Below are 18,020 nucleotides of genomic sequence, written 5' to 3' on the forward strand. Positions count from 1 at the left end.
TGGTGGCACTCTAAATTACCTCCCATGGAACCTCTGGGCTGTATCTCCATGCAAGTGTTTAGTGCCCTGGTAAATGACAGGGCAGAAATCACAAGGACACCTGGCTTCTGCCAGATTTCATTTGAAAAAGAATGTCATTATAATTCATTTGCCTTCAGTTTCTGTAGAGGGCCTTCTTGGCTTCTTGGCCTCTACTGCCACTTTCAAGTCTTACTGGGTAGAATACCATTGAAGACCACACCTCCAGTGTTCCTGATTCATCAGATTGATTTCATTACACTGATAGCACCAGTGATCAAACGACAAGATCAGAGAGAGCAGACCTACCTCATCATAGATGCTGTCATTCCGGTCAAAGTCTCCAGCCTTCCTTGGAAGAATGTGGATGTGAACATGCTGAAAAAGTAAAAGAAAGAATAAAATGTGATTATTTCCTCATGTATTTCGAGACTTGACAGCGATGCTCTCGTGAAGTCCAATTACTCCACACGGGTTCCTGCTGGATTATTTTTCAGAGGAAGATGATTATCATCTCCACTAACCATATCTGAAATCTGCAGAGAGGAGAGAGGCAAAAAACAAGACAGGACAACGTGGTGGCATATACGAGAGTTTGAGTGAAATGCCAGTGTTTTAGGGGCTCTGAGGAATTATTCATAGTTGTCAGTCTCGGTTGTATTTAGCCAGTGCTTTGAAATGACAGCACGTCTTCAAAGGTGACCATGGCGACTCTGAAACTGAGAAATAAGAACTGGCTAACAGAGAACTGCATAAACAAAGAGCAGATGAGTGAGAGTAAAAAGGACTATGAAGCAAATTACAGAGCCAGGACTTCAAATAATAATCATATAATAGTAACGTAAACAGTTCTCACTTATTAGGTGTTGAATTACTGTAAGAAAGCACTGTGCTTGGCTTTTGTCTCATTTAATGATCTGAATAACCCCTTACAAACTTCTACTTTGATCTCCATTTTACAGATGAGGGCCTCTATACTCAGAGAGGTCAAGGGCCCACTGGAAGTGGTAGGGTCAGCGCAGGAAGCTCACCCATCTGGCTTTTACTCCCACGTTCTTCATCAGCCTGTTAACACCGATTCTGTGAAGTTAATCTTTTAAACAGCCCATTTCTCTAGTATACTAAAGCACCCAGGTAATATACTTAGCAATGCTATTATGCAGAGATCATGAATCAAGGAGTACTGCATATCTAATTCAATATATCCTTCAAGGCTAACTTGCCATTTGAAAGTTTTATTTTCCAAATAGCCTCTATTGTACCTCAGCTGAAGTTAAACCTCACGCCTGCCCTTGAGCTCTGTCTCCTCCTTTATTACAAATCAGGGGGAGGAATGGAAAAAGGAAAAGCCTAAATGTGGAGAGGCAGACAAAGAATCAGACCTAGTCTCTGATCACACCCACCCCTTCTTGATTACAGCGATCAGGCTCCAAGCCTCCCAACAGCCTCTGGAGACTGTGAGATTAAGTGTCCCTGTGGCTTTGCTGCATAAGGAGGGGGAAATGATACGCTATTAAAGCAGAGGCAGGGAGCAAGACCACCCAAGGTGAAAGAAGCAGAGAGGAGCTTCACAACAGCCCCTGAGCACATAGTCCCCAAAGAGTCACATGTTTTTCCCAGAATATTCTCCAGTTAATGAGAAAGCCATTTATGGATTGCTTAGCACCTGGGACGAGCTCATGCCTAAGTCATAAAGACAAGGTGAGCAGTGAGAGACAGGGAGGAAAAAATAACAGGGGGGGAAAAACCTATCACTGACTATCCATGGAACCAAATTCTTAGAAAGAACCAGTGCTGGATAAGCCCACACTGAAACTGATTGACGCACATGGGCTAGTTGACTTAATAGCAAGACTGGAAAAATGCCATAGTACATGGAAATAGCCTATCCTTCACTCCATCTTCACTTCCTAAGCCTGCAGCTACCCTTTCCATCTTCTTTCCTCTTTCCTTCCTTTTATACTTCTTTCTTCCTGTCCTCCTTGCCTTTTTTCCTTCCTTTCTTCCATCCATCCACCCACCCACCATCTACCTCGGACTTTATAACAATCAGGTATCCCAGACCAGTGTTCTGCAGCCAAAGGGCCTAATGCAACTCCTGGAACTTCCCCTTACTAGCTTCTGTGGTCTTGCCTCGTAAGTCCTGAATCTCAGAACCATTACAGATAATAGGGGCTGCAAGCATTTCAACCGCACAGAGCTGTTGAGGGGAACAAATCAGCTAACCATGTCCTCAGCTGGCTGCTTAGCACATAGTACATAGTACATAGGTAATACTCAGCACACATAACTGCAGTAGCATGACTCTTACTTTTTAGTTATGTTTATTATTTTTCTAACTGGCAGATAGAGTAGAAATCACATTCAGGGGTTGGTTCCCATACTAGAAGGGAAGATAGAGTAGAAATCACATTCAGGGGTTGGTTCCCATACCAGAAGGGAAAATACTTATGAAGCTCCTTGAATGGAACATGGTTAAAGTTATCCTGTTGCTAAAGCTTATTTCTGTTGCTTTGACTAGCAGTTTTCAAATCTGAGCATGCATCTGCGGCTTGGTGAAACACTGATCACCAGACCCTTAAATTTTGCGTTTCTAACAAACTCCCAGTGATATCAGTGTTGCTGGTCCAGGGCCATACCTTGAGAACCTTATTGGTTCAGACGATCCATCTGGTTCCTGACCTCCTCTCCTGAAAACATGCTAACATGGGCATCAGAGTCACTCACTACTTTGCCTGCCCCTATTGCATTCTGGGAGTCATATTACTGAATGCTTGCCTGACTTCCTTCTCACTGGTCACCCTCTGTGCCTCGTCCTTAGGAATATGCCCGTCTTCATTCACCAAGGTCATACAGGTAGTTGTGAACTTACATTAGGGAAACTTCCTGGGTCCAGGCCCATTCCACACCTCTGCTCCTTTACCTTGCTCTCCTGGGTTTAGTTCAGGGCTATCTCTATAGGCTCAGTTACCACCCAGTCCTGGAATGCCACTCCTGATGACCGGTAACCACCTTAAATTCACCGTGACACTGATGAAAGCCAACAGCTCACCATACAGATGATTTCCCCAAAGGGCATAGATCTCAACCCAGCCTGATGGCTTGACTTAAATCCTTAAGTGACAGATTGATCACAAGATCCTGACAACCCACTCAACTTCTCAGAAAAGGGAACTGATGATAAAACCAGCTCAAAACCTTGCTGTTGTGAAGGAACACCATTGCCACCGCCTTTCAATAGAATGGCGTGATAAAGCACCCACAAACAGCACATACAGGGATAATTTGACCTAATTTGTTCTTAGTGAATTCATGTTGAGCTTTGGTGATCACAACTGACTTTTTTAAGTGCTAATAAAACCTCTAATTAAATGTTGCAGTATAAGAGTATTTTTAAAAATCTATGATGCTCTACATACCAAAAAATTTTTCATGGTCAACTACAATTTCACAATGCTCACTAGTATACTGTCAGAGAAGATGTACCCAAAAGACACATGGTTAAATTTGTTCAATTAGCAATCCAGAAGCTTATTTAATTATGGAGATCTTTGTTCTTTATTCAGATAACATCTGTCTACTTTTTTAAATACATTTATTCGTGCAAAAATATTTAGAACCAGGTGTTATTCCAGAAACCAGGGATATAGTAATGAACAAGACAAAGTCACTGCCTCCTTAGAACTATACTGCAATGGGTGATGCCAAAAATAAACAAGCAAATGAACATACAACTTAATTTCAGGGGGATATAAATGTCATGCAAAAGATGTAGTGTGCACAGCTACAGAACTGGAACACTTCAACATTTGAAGTTTGGGAAGAGAAGTAGTAGGACTAAGACTAAGGATACAGCAAAGAATGAGGCCAATCAAGAGAGGGTAAGTTCGAAAATTGATGAAAGGAGGAATTTCATGGAGAGTATAATCAATAGAGTCAGCACTGTTGAAAGCCTATGTTGATTTTGATGAAACTGGTAAAATAAAAATTTAACTAAAAAGCACATAAGATGTTCAATATCATCAGCCATTAGTAAAATGAAAATAAAACCACACTGAGATATCACTTAGCAGTCAACAGGATGGCAATATAAAATAAAATAGAAAATAACAAGTGTGTATGAGAATGTGGACAATTAGAACATCCATAGGCTGTTGTTGGGACTGTAAAATGATGCCACTGTTTTGGAAAATAGTTTGGCACTTCCTCAAAAAGTTAACTTTGGCAAACTCCAGGAATAGTGAAGGACAGGTAAGCCAGGTGTGCTGAAGTCCGTGGGGTCACAAAGAGTAGGACACAACTTAGCGACTGAACAACAACAAAAAGTTAAAGATAGAGTGACCAGGACTCAGGATTCTACTCCTATGTACCTATCCCAAAGATCTGAAAGCATGTCCACAGAAAAACTTGTACATGAATATTTATAGTAGTATTCATAATAGCCAAACAGGGAAAAGAACCCAAGTGTCCATCAAGTAGTGAATTTATAAATGAAATGTGGTATAGCCAGACAGTGGAATATGATTTGGCCATAAAGAGGAATGAAGTACTGCTACATGAAAGAATTACAATAAGTGAGTTATGCTAAGTGAAAGAAGCCAGACACAAAAGGCCAGATAGAGTATCATTATGTTTATCTGAAATGTCCAAAACAGGCAAATTAGCAGAGAGAGAAAAGAAAAATTAGCAGCTGTCAGGCGGAATGGGGAGTGACTGCTAATAGACATGTCATTTGTTTTGGAGAGGATGAGTATATTCTGAAATTATATAGTCGTGATGGTTGCACAACTTTGTGAACATACTAGAAAAACACGAAACTGTATCAAGAGGGTGAATTTTATGGTATGTGAATTTTATTCTCATAAAGTTGTTATTTAAAAAACTGAAGTGGGTTTAAGAGAGAGTAGAAGGTGAAGAAAAGGAGATAAATAAGCATGGATGACTTTTCTAAGGAAAGGGAGTTTTGCAGAGAAATCCGTGGCAGTGGATGTAGAGGAGGAAGGAAATACAGATTTAAGTTTCCTGAATCTTTAAGTTTCCTGAATCTTTAAGTCTCTACAATTATTATTATTATCCTTAGTAGTAGTAATTTTTTTGTTAATATTTATTGAAAGATCACTACATACCAGTCCCTGGGTTGATTCACATCATTACTTCAATCAATCCTTACAATATTGCCCAGAGGTTGTTAATAAATGCATCACCATTCCCAAGAGATAAAGTAGGCCAAAGAGGTTAAGCAATGAGGTCAAACCCTGCAGGGAGTGGCCAGTAGCTGATATCTGACTCTGAGTCTGTCTTCAGAGGCCAGAACATTTGCTCTTACCATGAGTGACACCATATCTCAGGAGGCTACCCTTCTCTCCCGATTCTAAATATAAGGACCCCTCTTCAACGTGGGCTCTTGATGCCTCTGCCAATTCCATGACTTCTCAGTCATGTCTTTGATTACATCTCTAAGTTCTCTCAGACTCACATCCCCTGGGGGATGGAACCTGCCTTTGCCCTGAGACTTCAGATCACTTAAAGCAAGGATGTTACCTCTTAAATTCCACTTTCACCTTACGTCTTCCTAGTTCAAAGCCATGCCAGGTATAATATAGATCAGCCAAGTTGGTCAATGTCAAGTCTTTTACCCCTAATCTATTAACTATATATAGTTTGCACCAAGCAGTAGACCCACCCTTTCCTGGCTCATCTGTTTGAGAAAATTTTAGCTTTAAAAGCCCTTCCTGTTATCTTTTCTTCCAAATGTAGGCTCTCTCTGATCATTAATACCATAACAACATTTTTATAGGTCCTGCCTCTTTTGCACAACCTGTGTGTCGCCTTCCATGCTTTTGAACGTATCTAGTTTACCCCATCGGAGAAGGCAATGGCACCCCACTCCAGTACTCTTGCCTGGAAAATCCCATGGATGGAGGAGCCTGGTAGGCTGCAGTCCATGGAGTCGCTAAGAGTCGGACATGACTGAACGACTTAGCAGCAGCAGCAGTCTACCCCATACTCACGTGAGGATGGTTAGTGTAGTCACATGGATGCGTTTTGTCCTTTTCAGAATACACTCTAATTTGGTTATAAAGGATAAAATCATGGTGCGGGAAAGGGCAGGCAAGACTAGAGACAGAGAGATACCCTGTTCCATAACTGGAGACCAGCAACCTCCACCAATCACCCCAGTGTGAACACCTCTCCCTCAGATCAATGAATAATCACAGAAGGCAAGTCTGATTCTAAAGAATCAAAACAAAAACTGCTGTGGGAGGCAGACTGTGGGCCCTTCAGTATGCTAATCCCAGGGCTGGTGAATATACCAAGTTGTATAGCAAAGGAGAATTATGGTTGCAGAAGGATTAGCATTCCAACCAGCTGATCTTAAAGCAGGAAGAGTATGAATGACCCTGAATTATCCATCTATACCCCGTGTGATGAACAACTCGAGGAGACAGTAGAGGACAGGGGAGCATGGCAGGCTACAGTCCCTGGGGTTACAAAGAGTTGGAGATGAGTTAGCGACTGAACAACAACCCAGTGTAATCACAGGGGTCCTTAAAATCGGAAGAAGGTGAACATCACCAAAATTTAAAACTTTGTGCTTCAAAGGATACAGTTAAGAAAGTGAAAAGGTAAACCATGGAATGAGAGAAAGAAAATTCTGCAAATCATCCATCTGAAAGAGACTTTTATCTACAACATGTACATAACTGTTCCAACTCAGGAGTAAAGACACAAATCCCAACTATAAAAAATGAGCAAAGGATGAATAGGCATTTCTCCAAAGAAGATTCATAAAAATGGTCAGTGTACCCCATACTCACATGAGTATGCAGAGGACCAGAATGTGAAGGCTATCCCTTCAAAACTGCCTTCCGGCCTTCTCCTTTTCTCCTTTGTTTCACCTCTTTAGAGGCAGATAAGACTGCTTAAAACCAGCAAAAATCAGGTTTCCCAACATGAAACATACTGTTGGTTAAGGGTGATATAGCTTGTTGTCCAAAGGGGAACTTCTGAGACTGAAAGGGTCATTGTTTATCACTGCATTGGCCTGTTTATAACTACAGATGCACCCCGACTTTCGATGGTTCTACTTAAAATTTTCTAACTTTATGATGGTGTGAGTACAATAAGCATTTTACTTTACAATAAGCATTCAGTAGAAACCATACTTTGATCTTTTCCTGGGTTAGCAATCAATATGTGGTTCCATATTCTCTTGTGATGCTGGGCAGTGGCATTCACCACAGCTCCCAGTCAGCCACTTGGCCACAAGGGGATAAACAAGAGGTACATTGGCATCCATCTGTACTAGGCAGCCATTCTGTTTTTCACTTTCAGTGTAGTATTCAATAAGATCCTTGAGCTATTTCACACTTTGTTATAAAATATGCTTTATGTTAGATGATTCTTCCCAACTGTAGTTGAATGTAAGTGTTCTGAGCATATTTAAGGTAGGCTGGCTAAGCTATGATATTCTGTAGGGGTGTATTAAATGTATTTTCACCTTAATGATATTTTCAACTTACAGTGGGCTTATTGGGATGTAACTGTGTCATAAGTCAAACAAGATATGTACAGGTCTAGAGTCAGACTTCTTCAAATAAACCAGGGCACACATTCACCCAGATACTAGTTGTTTACTTGGGAAGGATGATAGCATAATTAAATTGGCATTTGAGATCCTCTCAACCTGGCTTAGGGGCTTCCCAGGTGGTGCTTGTGGTAAAGAACCCACTTGCAATGCAGGAGACCCAGGTTCGATCCTTGGGTCTAGAAGATCCCCTGGAGAAGGGAATGACTACCTACTCCAGTATTCGTGCCTGAGAAATTCCATGGACAGAAGAGTCTGGTGGGCTACAGTCCATGGGGTTGCAAAGAGTCAGACACAACTGAGAGACTAACCACTAAGATGCATGCTACCAGGCTTAGAATCCCAGATCCACCACCTTGACCAGTTTGGTGACCTTTGACAGTTTACCTGCTCTCTGTAAGCCTTAGTTTCCTCATCTAGTACAAGGGAGACAGTAAGAGTTCCTACGTCTTAATTTTTTGGTGAGGATATGGTAATGCATATATAGTACTATGCACAGTTACTCATTCAGAGTAGTGGGTGATGCATTTATTTTCTGTGCTACTGTCAGTGAGGAAGAAAACTTTCCTCCACCCTTCTAGGTTTTTCTGACTGGTCTAAGAATTAACTGGACATAAGACAGATAGATTAATAGAAGAAAATTAAATGTAATATTATACCTATGGGCACCCCAGATACACGAGAGGCTCAGCAACAGAAAAGTAAAATGAGGTACATATGCTATCATGAGCTAAGGAATGGGATCAAGAACTTCAAGGAAAGGAGGGTCATCCACAGGACAATAAGAAGAAGAGCAAAGTTTGGTAATTAGATGTCTTCCTTGCCATCTAGAATGGGCATTTAGATAAAATTTGTCTCTGGTAATAACTCTTTTTCTGGGAAAAGTCCCCAAATGAAATTCTTCTAGGTAGTTAAAGGAGGGGAAGTGGTCTCTCTTGAGCCCATGAGGTCTCCACTGCCTTTATCTCAAAATAATCCACTTGCCAAAGTGCCCATCTTGGGGAAATCTGTGCTGAATGCTTACATTACGTAGATTATACACTTAAGCCTCTAGAACAGGAGAAAATATGCTTGGGACTTCCTTCTGAGACAGTAAGTGGTTCTATTTGATGAAAAGAGGATGTTCTGCCCTTTGGAAGTCATGGAGAGGTAGGAGGTAAGACACCAAGAATCTATAGTAATTTGAGACTTAGAATCTCCTGGAGGAAGCCAGAGGAGTGAAAAAACTAGAGGCAAGATAATAGGGAGGGAGCCTGTGTTAATGCATCATGCCCAGATTCTTCTCTTCACGTGGCGGTAACTCGTCCATCACTCTTCCCTTTAATTCACTTAGTAAAGGAAAATGGGAGAAGCCACTTGAAATGTAATTGTCTCTCTCGCTGTTCCTGTTTGAGTCTGTTATGCAAACAGTAGGGAGATTTCTCATTTTGTTCTGTTTACCGGAGTAGGGTTTAAGAAAAAACAAAAAAGAGGAGGGGCAGTCCTTTCAACACCTGCTTTCTTAATTGTCAATGATTTCCTTGCTCCCAAAAGTGAGTGGTTTTTAAACAAAGCAGACACATTCTCATAAGTGACACTGCCATCTTATTAACATATTGTTACAGCAGGAGAGGGGCTGGAACCATGACAAGAGGTTCCATTTCCTGCTCAAGGTCAGTGGTCTGTATGTCACTCACCTTTTTTTTTTCTTCTCGCTTGTAATCAGTACTTCTTTCGCTTTACAAAGACAAATGAGAGAAAAGCTGTTTTCTTCCCCTATGTCCTGTTTTGAATTTCTGAGCAGTGAGTAAGGAATGTGATCTACTTTTTATCTGTCCTATTCGTTCTACATTTCAGAGGAGGAAAGTCTTAAAACAGAAAACAAATTTCTCCTGGGTTTACCTACTGCCTATTGCAACATCTCAGGTGATCCAGACCTTTGTGATAAAGATAAAGCTAGTCTTGCTTGCAGTGTGGAATATGGGGGAAATTGGTTGGCAAAATAGATGCACTGACACTAGCTCATGTTTGTTCAGTTTTCTGGGCTTCTCTTCTCATGGAGTAGGAATTGAAGAAGAGCCTGCCAATTATTTCCACCTCATGAGCTTAAAAGCTAAAGGAAAAGTCACATACCCAGCTTTTCAGAGTTCGGTGACCCTCTCAACAGCATCAAATTTCATCATCTTGCTTTTATTTGACTTGAAAAAACCTTAATTTGTAAAAAATCTGAAATTTAAAGTTATCTGGTCAGGAGAAGCTCCTTTAAACTGTCACTGTGGTTTGGAGCCATGCATCATCAAAGCCGGGATGCTCAGATGATGTACTGCTCCCATACATCATTGGAGCGCCATCCCTCTCATGATATATTATTACAACTCACAATTGGAACACCGCCAGTGATGTATGGCTGAAAAACACAATCATTAAGCCATGAGACTCCACAGGGACTCGACAAACTCAGGGTTTTATTTTTTTTTTTGGAAATTGGATTTGTTCTTTATCTTTTAGTTTTTTCTTCAAATTTCTCAGCTTGACTGGGACAACTGGGGCACTGGAACACCGTGCGTCTCCTCCATGTCATGACAGGTACACCAACTGCATCTGCTACAGGAAGGAGCTTGCCAACACAAGGACCAGAAACCATCACCATGCCCATGCCTTTTGACAGATGACTATTTTTACTCTTGAGTTGATAGTGTCAAGGTGTCCACAAGGCCCTTGAGCAGAAGCACTTCCAGGGACATTTCTTTTGGAACTAAGGAGCTGGTAGTGTTTTCATGCTGACCCTAAGCTTAGCAGTAGAAGGTGAGGCCTTCTCAAACCGACTAAGGAAGAATCCAGCCAGGAAGAAAACACAAGCTTTGGGACTGGTGATGTCCTGGAATGGAATCTTCTTAGCAAGGGTCCCTGCAGAACCAAGCCTTCTGATTGAGAGAAGCAGGTTTGCCCACAATATTTTCAAAACTACTACTTGTATAATAAAGTAATAATAAAATTTACTGAATCTTTGGAATATGCCAAAATTAGTCTATATATTTTATCAATATATTTCATATAATCCACAATAACCTTAAGCATTTTCTTCCCTGGTGACTCAGATGGTAAACAATCTGCCTGCCAATGCAGGAGACCTGAGTTCGATTCCTGGGTTGGGAAGATCCCCTGGAGGAGGAAGTGGCTACCCACTCCAGTATTTTTGCTCAGGAAATCCCAGGGACTGTAGCCCACCAGGCTCCTCTCTCCATGGGGCTGCAAAGAGTTGGACATGACCGAAGCGACTCAGTACACACACACAACATTATACATTAGAATACTGGTTTTATCTCCACTTGAAAGATGAGGCCAAATGGAGGAAGTTATAGATGAAGAAATGGAGGCCTTGGGAGGCAGAGTGGATAGATTTTCTCCACTCCAAAGTCCAAGTCCAACATCTTCTATTGGCACTGTGGTATAGTGACACACGGCCCAGCAGAAGGCATCACCCTGCTACCCCAAATATTACTCATTCTCAGGCTACTCAGCACGAGTGTGGGGAGGTCCATGAGAGACTAGCTCTCTTACAAATTTGGGATCAATCTTGTAAAACATTCCATATTATCTTCTGTCTCCTAATTGATTTTCAAAGTGGCATAATAGCTTCAAATTCCTAAAACTATTTAACAAAAAGAAAGCAGAACTTGTAATTATCACTCAAAAAAGTTGACCAACTCATGCAAGATCTGCAAAACCATGATATTCTTCAAATCGGGTCATTTCTACAACATTAGGTTATGCTCCTGCAACAAGACAGGTGGAATTCCAGGTAGATACTTCCAGGGGTAAGAGTTCCTGTTAACCCACACTATTCTTGCCTGAAGAATCTCACAGACAGAGAAGCCTGGCAGGCTACACTTCATGGGGTTGCTCAGAGTCAGACATGACTGAAAGTAACTTAGCACACACGCAAGTTGACACACACAGGCAGGAGGTCAGAGGTTCTCTGTGAAACTGATTCTGTTTGCTGTCTTACAGGGAAAGCACCTTAATGAGGTTTCCAGCAAAACAACTTTCAAGAGATATAAAAATGTTTCAGGATTTGTCATCCTTGTATTTTATGAGCTACCATTGTAGCTGTTGCATTTACATATTCTTGGTAGGAAAAATTAGAAATTGGTCTTCCCTCCACGTGGAGTTCCCTTCCCTCCTATCTTCCTATCACTTTCTAAGGGCCAGTTCAGATGCCACATCTTCTGTGTGATGTTCAGATTCTCCAGGGCTCCTCTGATTCTTTCTATCGACCTCAGTAACTGCTTTCAGCACAAAATATCCAGAATTATAGTTCTGTTTCATTAGTCTGGACCTCTAGGTGAGTCTTTACCATATTTTCCTTCTGATTATTTATTTCCCCCTCCTCCCAGATTCTTAGCTTTGAGAATACATTATTTAATTATTGGAAGGATAAGGAGATGAGCAGATGGATGGACAAATGAATGGATGGATGCAAGGATGGATGGACAGATAGGTGGGTGGAAAGATGACTGTATTCTTAACCTGTTCACTTGCTTTTAAAAGAAAGAAAGAAGAGGGGGAAAAAAGTAACCTCATACACTCAGATCCTCTTCACCACTCTGGTCTTCCTCCTCTGCTTAGGAGTTCCTGCTCATGTAAGACTGTGCTCTACGCAGAGCCATTCTGACTGCATGGCATATGCCTTTCTTCCCCATTGAGAAGTTTCTTTTTATCAAAATGTAAGTTTGAAGGCCTTATCCTCCCAACTTCCTTTTAAAAAACTGCTCAAATATGCTTGAGTGTCTGAAGCAAATAGCTTATCCTGAAAACAATCAGGACTGGCTGACTGTCAAGAGGACAGATTCTTTGTTCAGCATTAACTGTGATAAGAGTCATTGTGACTCTCTCAAGAGAGAAGCAGAAACCCACCCTTCCTTTGGATACCTTCTGACCTTCACAAATTAATTCCAGGATGCATTATTCGCTAGCAAGCATACCTAGAATATGTAGTCTCTATTTACACACCATATCAGAACATTAATCTGCAGAGCTGTTCCCTCTGGGTGCCTTTCTGTCAGGTATACAATAAAGGATTTGGATGCAAATGAAAGAGTGATGGCATTTTTCCTTGTCTTACTCATTTCATGACAAATGCACACTGCTTTACTGTTTGCCGTACACATAATTACAGTTCTTTAATTTATGTTTCAATAAAATGTATAATAATAAACATTTACTGCTCCATGAATAAACATTCAAATGAAGCCTCTAATGGAGGTTACATGTTTTGAAGCAGTTCTGTGGCTCTCCAGAATCTCACCCTCTACTTAATGAGCATCATTTCCATAATCTGTGCATTATTGCTTAAGCCTCCCTTTAGGAATATTTTACAAAGCCAAAATTTTTATGAAATATTATCCATCCAAAGGGGGAAAAATGTGAAGGGGATTAGCAACTTGTCCTGTTAGAGGGACAGGACAAGCTTTCATGTCCCTCCAGAGATACTGACACGGTAATTACGGAGATGGTGCTTCCTCATTATCTCACTAGGCAAGTGTATCACTGGTATAGTTTTTGCCTTTAATATCTGGTTTAAATAAAAGGAATGAGGAACTCAGAAAGGTCAGTCATGAAGGGCAAGCTTGTGCTAATTCCTTTTCTACTGCTAAAGAAGGGACCAGAAGGTAGACCTGTAAATTGAGAGAAGGCTAGGATACCATTCAGTGACTACAGCTATGAAATTAAAAGATCTTCGCTCCTTGGAAGAAAAACTATGACAAACCTAGACAGCCTATTAAAAAGCAGAGGTGTTGCTTTGCTGACAAAGGTCCATATAGTCAAAGCTATGGTTTTTCCAGTAGTCATGTACAGATGTGAGAGTTGGACCATACAGAAGGCTAAGCACCAAGGAACTGATGCTTTCAAATTGTGGTGCTGTTGAAGACTCTTGAGAGTTCCTTGGATGGCAAGGATCAAACCAGTCAAACTTACAAGAAATCAACCCTGAATACTCACTGGGAGGACTGATGCTGGAGCTGAAGCTCCAATAATTTTGCCACCTGATGCGAAGAGCTGATTCATTGGAAGAAACCCTGATGCTGGGAAAGACTGAGGGCAGGAGGAGAAGGGGGTGACAGAGGATGAGATGGTTGGATGGCATCACCGACTCAAGAGACGTGAGTTTGAACAAATTTTGGGAGATAGTAAAGGACAGGGAAACCTGGCATGCTGCAGTTCATGGGGTCGCTAAGGGTCAGACATCACTTAGCAACTGAACAACAACAACAGGATACCATAGACTGGACACTTCTGAGTATGGAAACAGTCACAGGACTTGAATATCAAATGGTCACGCTGAAGTAACGGAATCCAGGCAAGATCGTACGTTGGGCTTCAAGTTGATGGTGTCACACATTACTATCAGTGTGAGCTATTATTTAGGAAAATGACAATATAATTTAATGGTGTTATCATTTCAAATGGTTAAAAATTCAAGACTTTTGTAAACTGTTCTTAAAAGCAGGAGCTTTTAAAAATCACCAAAGCTTAATGATAGATCTATTTATTGGTTCTTTGTCCAAAAGTTAAGACTGGCTTGTTTAGGAGAAAAAAAGTTACCAGGAAAAATCAAGAAACAAAGATCCTTGACAGTGTGCTAAGATCCAGATACTGGTCCTCTCCTGAGAGGTGATGAAAAGTGTTAAAGCAACAACTGTCACTTCAGGACATATTAGCCTGCTTTGGCAGGTCAGGACAATTTATTTGAACTTAGGAGGCACTCATTTACACACTTTGAATAACTTTTGAATAACTATTGCTGGACCTGCATGCTACATCATGAGACTGTGTTGTTATTTGTAGTAGGAACTACAGCAAGAAACTAAAAGTTCCTAAAAGGAGATGTACCCTCTCCTAAGGTTTTATCATTTGCTCTAAGCTCCTTTGCTATATGCTCCTTTCACTGTTACTGCAAAATTTTACCAACGAACATTATCTTTCCTTCACATGAGTTGAATTCAAGCTTTCTGCCATTTCAATACGGTTATTTTCACACAAGACTTCAACGAAATAAGACATTCGGCATAAATAGAATTTAGTGTGATCTAAATTTTATCATATTTCTCCCTTGGATTGCTTTTTTTGTTATTCACATCCTGCTTTTCTATTGATCCATATGCTGTCTTGTTCTCTAATGCTCCTGAATTAGAAAGAATTAGGCAGAACCATCTTTTAGAGCATGACATTTTCCCCCTCACTCAAGTGAGCAGGTATTTATTTCGGAGTCATGCTTTAGAAGTGACATCCTCTTTGAGGATGGAGTAAATCTCAGCCTACAGAACTGCTAAATGGAGCTGCTACTTCCTGGAAGGGTTCTACCCAGATACGCTACAGAGAGCATTAACTTCATAAATGAGATTCTTTTCAAAGTAGTCATTGTAAAATATACCAGGAAAACCGCCCCCACCCTACTCCCTGCAACCCATGAGCATGACTTGATAGCTCAAGACAGGATGAATGACTCCAATTAGGCCAATGATCCCTAGTTTTATAGGGCCCTCCTAAATCACATCTTGGTTTGGGTTTAGAAGGAACGCTGCTGGGAGCATCCAGGGGGCTGCATATCATCTCAGCCTGGCTCCCACACATGGAGCCAGGGAGATTTGTGGGACCCTGACTGGTAGCTTGGAGGCACAAGCGATGAATACTACCAAGGCAATAATAATAAAAAAGGAAATAGGCAGTGGGGAAGCCCTGGAACCATCCCTCATTTTTCTCCTAATATACTTTACTGTTCAATGAGACAGAATGATTCTACAGACAGAGCCCAGAAATTAGATAATATGAGACATTGATAATGTTTCTTTTGCTGAATGATTTCGGTGACTGAGGCCTGGGATTTCTGTTGACTAAACTTTAATTCTTTCATCCAGAATGGAACACTTGCTAACTTCAGTCTCCCTGGTTCACCATTCATGGAAGACACGCTGCCTCATGTCTGAATCCTCCTTTACAGTCTGAATCTTCCTTTACAAAAGGAATTGCAGTAGAATTTTAATAACATCTTAAATTTGCCAGAACTCTGGCCACAGACCCAGGATTTACAGTGATGGAGACCTTTTAGGAACATTTAGCATGAATGCTCCCTCATGGCACAGGTCAGGATTGCCTATGTAGGAGGTGAGGTCAGAGGAAGTGTTTATGATGACTTTCCTGTGCCTCTTAAACTTTGGAATTAATTTTTGGTCAAGAGGACCATCCAATGGCTGACTGTGTGTTACTGTACAAAAATTAAAATGTTTCCTTGCCTTGGTTTAGGACACTGTCTGGCCCTGGTTACTACCAGCATTGGCTTAATTCATGAAGGTGATTTACTAGCAATCCATCTCTTAAAATGAGTTGCAAGAGCAGGCCATCTTCAGCCTCAAGGATGTGAAAGTTGGGGGTCATATTCTGTTTCTAAGGAACATCATACATACACCATCAAGAAGTCTAGACAGAGAGCATCACAGGTTACACTGAATAAATGAAAAGCCCCACATACAGTGCACGTTGTCAAGTGCTCACTACGGACACACAGCCACCAAATCTAGAGCACGGCAGGCATAGCATTCACTTTAAACCGAGCGATGGGGGACGTGAAGTCTCTGACAGGTCCCAAACCCTGCTTCACGGGATCACAATAGAGAGATTCTGCAGTAGGACCACCTGAGCTCAACACCTGGTCCTGGTTAGTACAAGTTGTGGGCAGTCACCCATCTCAGAGCCTCAGATTCCTCTTCCGTAAGACGAACCTACCCCATGGGGAGGCTGGAGGACTGAACGGGCGAGTACTGTAACCTGCTTAGACTCATCTCGTGCCTGGAGCTGAGTCAGCATCAACCTTGGTGTCTGCGGCCATCACTGCTGCTGCTGCAGCCCCCACCTCTACCACAGCTGCCCTATCACCAAAAGCGCTAAATTTTAAAATAAAATGTTAAATAAAAACTATGAAACAAGTCAGCTTCCAACTTTCTTTTGAGGAGTTCAACTCATTATTTAAAAAAATGTCTTCACTTGAATCCTAACCTGTAAACAGGTTACCTGCAAACAGAAGTATTCCTAGAAACACATTCGAGACCCCTGTGCTACATATCCTGGCCCCTAGAAGCCCTGGGGCTCCCAGAAAGCACCACATGAAAACCTTTGCTTTCAACCCCCTGGGGAAGGACACTGAATGCAGAGACCTGGGGGCCCCTCCCTTAGGGATACAAAGCCTCAGGCAGCGGAGCTTGATGGTTAGGACAGCTAAGGCCCAAGGTCACATGACCTAGGATGACATTCCCACTCTCACTGTCTGAGTGACACAGGGGGATACAGTTTGGTACCTGTAAGCCTTGGGTTCCACACATATAAAATGCGGATAATAACGTACCTTCTTCAAAGGGCTGCCGAGAGGATGCGATAATGCACAAAGAGGCCTCCGCACAGCTCCTGCCGCCATAAGGAAATGCACAGCCAATCTGAGCGGCTTTTCTGGTTACTGTCACTGACATCTCTGTTCTACTCTTACCTTTTGCTATAAACTTGTGTGCCCCTAAAATTCACATGCTGAAACCCTAACCCTTCATGTAGCCATATCAGGAGGTAGGGCCTGTGAGAGGTAATTAGGTCAAGAGAGTGGAGCTCTCATGAATAGGATCAGGGATCTTATGAAAGACACATGAAGTTTGTCCCCACATGTGAGGACACAAGAAGGGTGCCATCTGCACACCAGGAAGCAGGCTCTCACCAGACACCAGCTTTGCGAGGGCCTCCAGCATAGACTTCCCAGCCTCCACAACCTTGGCACATGCTGTTGTTTAATGCACCCAGCCAGCCAATGGTGTCCTGCTATAGTAATCTGAACTAAGACACCTCCCTGACAAGCACTCCCCTCATTCCTTAATACGAAAGGGTCCCCCATCATAACAGAGTCTCCATGACACAATCCCCTTCCCCTTCTTGTAATCACGGTCTGCATTTGTTTACTTTTTAAATTTTCTGACATATTCATGGTGGTGACTCCAGCCCCTGAAGTGATGTGTGGCACTCGGTAGATAAGCATAGAATGAACCAGTGAAGTGAAATAGGAGGAGGAGGAGGAACACAAAGGAGGCATTCCCGCTCAACATTCAAGAGATCACCGGAATGAATCTCTTCATCTTGAATCATTATTGGACTTGAAACCAGGGGGTGCAATTCTTTATAGAAATAGCAAAAATAAATGTGATGGCATGTACTTTTGTGTATACAGTAGGAAAAGATGATTGTGTTCAAACTCAACTACGCTTAACAGTGCTCTCTGCGGTGAAGCGTAGGCAGTGGGGAAATCAAACTAACTTAGAGGTTTGCCAAAATCAGAGTCCAGTCAAAACAGCAAGGAAACAAAACACCAGTGTTCCCAGCAGCCTCTCACCCTTTTTTTCTG

The 18,020-nt window shown here is 41.8% G+C and overlaps 1 protein-coding gene across 13 annotated transcripts in view; it reads right to left on the reverse strand.

Moving 5' to 3' along the window:
• Positions 1–18,020, reverse strand: part of FHIT (fragile histidine triad diadenosine triphosphatase) — a 1,503,296-nt gene that overhangs the window by 212,602 nt on the left and 1,272,674 nt on the right. For all 13 annotated transcript variants that reach the window (XM_043442898.1, XM_043442890.1, XM_043442894.1 and 10 more), the window contains one exon: positions 328–396. In XM_043442898.1, coding sequence (XP_043298833.1) covers positions 328–396 — 69 coding nt within the window. The remainder of the gene's footprint in view (positions 1–327; positions 397–18,020) is intronic.

The sequence above is a fragment of the Cervus canadensis genome, chromosome 22 (assembly GCF_019320065.1).
Source record: "Cervus canadensis isolate Bull #8, Minnesota chromosome 22, ASM1932006v1, whole genome shotgun sequence".
Classification (NCBI taxonomy): domain Eukaryota; kingdom Metazoa; phylum Chordata; class Mammalia; order Artiodactyla; family Cervidae; genus Cervus; species Cervus canadensis.